General features: G+C 44.2%; 1 protein-coding gene across 1 annotated transcript in view; it reads left to right on the forward strand.

Annotated features, from left to right (window-relative positions):
* The first annotated feature begins 320 nt into the window (after positions 1-320).
* The window catches only part of SMOC1 (SPARC related modular calcium binding 1), a 119,871-nt gene continuing 115,176 nt past the window's right edge, over positions 321-5,015 (forward strand). The window contains exons 1-2 of the mRNA XM_019551034.1: positions 321-390; positions 971-1,207. Coding sequence (XP_019406579.1) covers positions 321-390; positions 971-1,207 — 307 coding nt within the window. The remainder of the gene's footprint in view (positions 391-970; positions 1,208-5,015) is intronic.

Genomic DNA, 5,015 nt, shown 5'->3' on the forward strand with positions numbered 1-5,015 from the left:
ATTGTTTTAGCCTCTTCTGGAATGCTGTACATACTGTGGGACACCGCATATCTAAAAGGGATTTAGCAGGACCAGAAGAAAAAGGAGAATAATTAGGGGCATGACAAATCTTGGGGAGGCAAGTAGGGAAAAAATTGGGGTGGTTACCTTAGAACAGGGATATCAAGCATGTGGCCCACAGGCTGGATTTGTAGAGCCATTTCACCCAGATCGGGCTTTTGGATGGTCTGGAAATTTTTGCAAGGGAGCATTAGAAGTGTGTAGGGTAACAAACATAGGTGTGTGGGGGACAGGTGGGGGCTGTCTCAAATGTCAAGAATATGGGGCCATTCAAGGAAACTAAAACTGACCAGGGGAAGTACTCGTTCACACACCATGTAACTGAACTACGTAAATAACGAGGTGTAATTGTCAGCTTCATGGATTGTTATTGAAATAGATAACTTAACAAAATCCCCAGAGCAGACTACCTATAAAGACTGTGAGAGCATCCAGAGAAGTTATAGCTAATTTTATTTTATAATAAAATAATAAACTTCCTTTTGGAAAGTAGATAGACATCCATGTGATTCACAGAAAGCAAACTACTGGAAGAAGAGATTTTTGACAACAGATCAGTTAACTTACTGCAGGATTCTTTGCAGCAGTTTGTCGGACACATCTGGAGCAGGATACTCCTGCAGTCAGAGCTGTAGTTGTTCTAGCCCAGAGTTCTGCTTCAGTAGAGCAAGTACTGTGTTGGTTTCATGGTTTGCTTTATACCTCTTTGTGCACACTGTGGTGACTGAGTAGTGCCATTCAGTTCAAGAGAACTGAATGATGGGACCTTTAATTGATTTGACTTTAAAATGAAGTGTATTAAGTCAAATCCCCCATTGGTCAATGTTGACACGGTAGTCAGTAAATTAAAAAAACCAAAAAACTGTTGTATATCACTGTTGTCTTCAAAATATTCCTGGGTTAACTTAAGAAACAAAACCAAACCAAGTATTTTTGTCTTCCTCCCCTTCTTCCTCCCCCTCTTACCTCCTTCAGTTTTTAATAAGCGACCGTGACAGAGATCCTCAATGTAACCTCCACTGCTCCAGGTCCCAGGCTAAACCCCTCTGTGCCTCGGATGGCAGAACTTACGAGTCAATGTGTGACTACCAACGAGCCAAATGCAGGGAATCGAGCCTGAGTGTAGCACATCGAGGCAGATGCAAAGGTAAGTGAATGTCAAAATAATTATACTTTGAGGTGGGGGGAGAGAGGAGGTCCGCTATCTTGTTCTAATGCTGGATTAATGCTGGAATTTGGTTTTCAAAGGAAGTGTACCACTAGAAAACTTTGACCAGGTCCTGGTTCATAAGCATCTTAAAATAGTCTCCTAATAGAAGATATCAGGCCAACTTCATTATAGTTGTGCTTTGCACACCTATGGTAGCATGCTGACCCACATGAAATTTGTCCTGTGTTCTTTTTATAGAGACCATACAGGAGTCTTGAATTTTACAGGCACTACCTTAAACTCTTAATGTCACCATCCTTCCTAAAATCTTTTTCACTATAGACAGGTGAACTCCTGCCTCCATTCCGTCCTCGATACTATCTTCTGTTGCTTTTTGGTTTGAAAAACCTAAACGGATGCCTTTGTCTTCTCTCCCCCTTAGCTATCCTTCATCTTTGATATAACGTACCAAGAAACGAAGAAACGTTATTATTCATCATCACCTAGTTGTCTGAGATCTAGGTTCATGGTTGGGATTTCGGGATGCTATGCTAATACTAACACTACTAGTGATTTGAATGAAGCAATGTAGAAATGTCCTTGCAATTCCTCCTCCCATAACAATTTGAATGTAGCTTTGATAAAGCCACAAAACGTATCATGTGCTGTTTTGAGAGAGGATGTTTGTGAGAGGATGTTTGTCCAAATAGACTGCGTGCTGCTATTTAAAATGGAGTAGTTGGTTCTGAGACTATCCTTCTGTTAGTTGGTACAAATCTTAGATTACAGATCAGGTAGGTCTTTATGGGGGAAGGTGTCAGGGGCAGTTGGGGAATCACTGGAATTGTAATAGCTCCATTGGAGCATGGGTTCTGGGAGACATAAATGTGCTGTTATGAAGAGTCCTGCCCTCATTCTCATTAGTGATTGTGTATCCCTTCTCTGCCCTCTTCACCATACCCTGCCATACCATCAGCATGCCTGAGAGGCAGAGATCTCCATTTTAGGTCCATTCTTCAAAGTCACAAGTGCCCTTTGCTCTAAACCTGCATATTTATATTCAAGGGAGAGGAAGATGGAATCTCACGTTTGTTACTACAAGCTTTTAGAACACAAATGGCATTTTTATTTTAGTTCTGTATGCCATCAGCTGTAGCAAGACGTTGCAGCTGAAGGTAAAATAGCAGCAGTCAAAGTGCCTCTCAATAAAGTGTGTGCACTGTCGTTAATGCTACAAAGGTCAGAGTTGTCTAGTTTTACATGCAAATTGGATAACTGGAAATGATCAGCTGGGTTAACTGAACAACTGATTTATGATATGACAATTGGCATGTCTCTCTGAATTCCGAAACTGCCACCTAGCATGCTGCCTAGTCTTTTAGTTGTATACTTCTTTACAATCAGAACAGCAATTTTTTTTAAAGCAGTTTTCTAAATTGCAGTAATTCTTGCTGTATACAGTAAAATGACTTGATTTTAAGTCTCTACCTTATTTTTTGGGGACTTTTTGACAGTTTTGACAGTGAAACCGACTGTCCAGTTTCACTTTCTAGTTCTTCTGTGCTTGTGCCACTTCTGTTTTATATTTTTTGGCTACTGATACTGCAGGGATATATTTCAACAAAAAGGAACACTTTTTCAAGGGGGCTAACAAGGCAAATGCAAGATAAACTGTATGAACCTGCCTATGAATAGAGGGCTTTTGTAAAATTTCTACCACATCTTAACTTTGGGAGTTACCCTGTAATTCTTGGCACTTAGGTGACACTAAGTTGTCTAATTAACAAAACAAAAATAGCTAAGCGAAGTCATCTTACTAAACTGGCTGTTGAGGCAAACATTATAAAAATACCAGTCTTTGGAGGGGAAGGGGGGAAGGTAGGAGAAGGGGTGTGAACTGGACAGCCCTATTTAAAATTAAGTGTAAGTGTTGATATTTCAGGCACCGGTTTAACTGGAACTGTATTGTGCAACTAAATGTTAAAAAATAGCTTAATGTGGACACTTCCTAATCAGTACATTATAGCTGGTTATTCAATGCCAAGACAGCATAATTCTGGTGTGATCTGGTTTGGGAAGGTGGGTAGGAAGGAGGAGTCATGGAGGAGTCATAGATTCATAGATGTAGGGTTGGAAGGGACCTAAGTAGGTCAACAAGTCCGACCCTCTGCCCTGGGCAGGAGAGAATACTGGGCTCATGTGACCCCAGCTAGGTAATTGTCAAGCCTCCTCTTAAAGACCCCCAAGGTAGGAGCCAGCACCACTTCCCTTGGAAGCTGGTTCCAGATCCTAGCCACCCTAATTGTGAAGTCATGTCTTCTAATGTCCAGCCTGAACCTACTCTCAAATAGCTTATGGCTGTTGATCCTTGTTACTCCAGGAGTGGGTGAACAGGGTCTCTCCCATTCCTCGCTGGTCCCCCTGGTAAGTTTGTAGACAGCCACCAGGTCCCTCTCAGCCTTCTCTTATGAAGGCTGAACAGGTTCAGGTCCCATAGCCTCTCCTCATAGGGTCTGCCCTGCTCTCCCCAGATCATGTGGGTGGCCCTTCTCTGAACCTTCTCGATGCTGGCCACATCCCTCCTAAAGTGTGTTGCCCAGAACTGGATGCAGTATTCCAGCTGCGGCCTGACCAGTGTCGCATAGAGGGAAGGATCACCTCCTTAGCTCTGCTTGTGATGCATCTGTGGATGCATGACAAGGTGCAGTTGGCCTTCCTGACTGCATCCTCACACTGCCGGTCCATGTTCATTTTGGAATCGATAATGACTCCAAGCTCTCTTTCTGTCACTGTGCTTTCAAGAAGGGAGTTCCCCAGCCTATAGGCATGCTGCTGGTTCTTACCACCCAAGTGCAGCACCCTGCACTTGTCAGTATTGAATCCCATCCTATTCTCATTCTCCCACCCCTGTAACCTGTCCAGATCCAGCTGTATCCTGTCCCTCCCTTCTAATGTGTCCACCTCGCCCCAGATCTTGGTGTCGTCAGCAAATTTGAACAGGGTGCTTTTCACCCCTTTGTCCAAGTTGCTAGTAAAGAGATTGAAAAGTGCAGGCTCAAGGACTGAGCCCGGGGGGACTCCACTGCCCTCATCCCTCCAGGTCGAATATGACCCATCCACCACTCTGGGTGAGGCCACTCAGCCAATTTGTGACCCATCTGACTGTGTAGACATTAATGCCACAGTTGCATAGCTTTTTAATGAAAATGGGGTGGGAGACAGTATCAAAGGCCTTTCTGAAGTCCAGAAAGACTACATCTACCACGACACCTGCATCCAAGGATTTTGTGACCTGATCGTAGAAGGCCACCATGTTGGTCTGACAGAACCTGCCCCTAATGAACCCATGCTGGTTGCCCCGAGCATCATCCCCCCTGCTGATTCTTCCCATGTATGCTCCTGGATAACCTTTTCAAAGAGCTTCCCCAGGATCAAAGTAAGACTAACAGGCCTGTAGTTGCCTGGGTCTACCCTCCTCCCTTTATTGAAGATGGGGACCACATTGACCCTCCTCCAGTCATCTGGCACCTGGCCAGACCACCACAAGTGCTCATAAGGCCATGCTAGGGGCCCCTCGATAACCCCTGCCAATTCCCTCAGCACCCTGTGGTAGAGAACATCTGGACTTTTTGATTTGAACACGTCCAGTCCCACCAGAAGTTCCCTAATTCGGTCCTTGCTGACCCTAGGCCTAGTGGAGTCACTCCTGAGTCCATCCTGAATCTCAGTGGAGGAGTCCTGGTCATAGTTTCATAGTTTTGTAGTAGCTAGGGTCAGGAGGGACCTGAACAGATCATCTAGCCTG

Source organism: Crocodylus porosus, unplaced genomic scaffold, assembly GCF_001723895.1.
Source record: "Crocodylus porosus isolate Cpor-Errol unplaced genomic scaffold, CroPor_comp1, whole genome shotgun sequence".
NCBI classification, from domain to species: Eukaryota; Metazoa; Chordata; order Crocodylia; family Crocodylidae; genus Crocodylus; species Crocodylus porosus.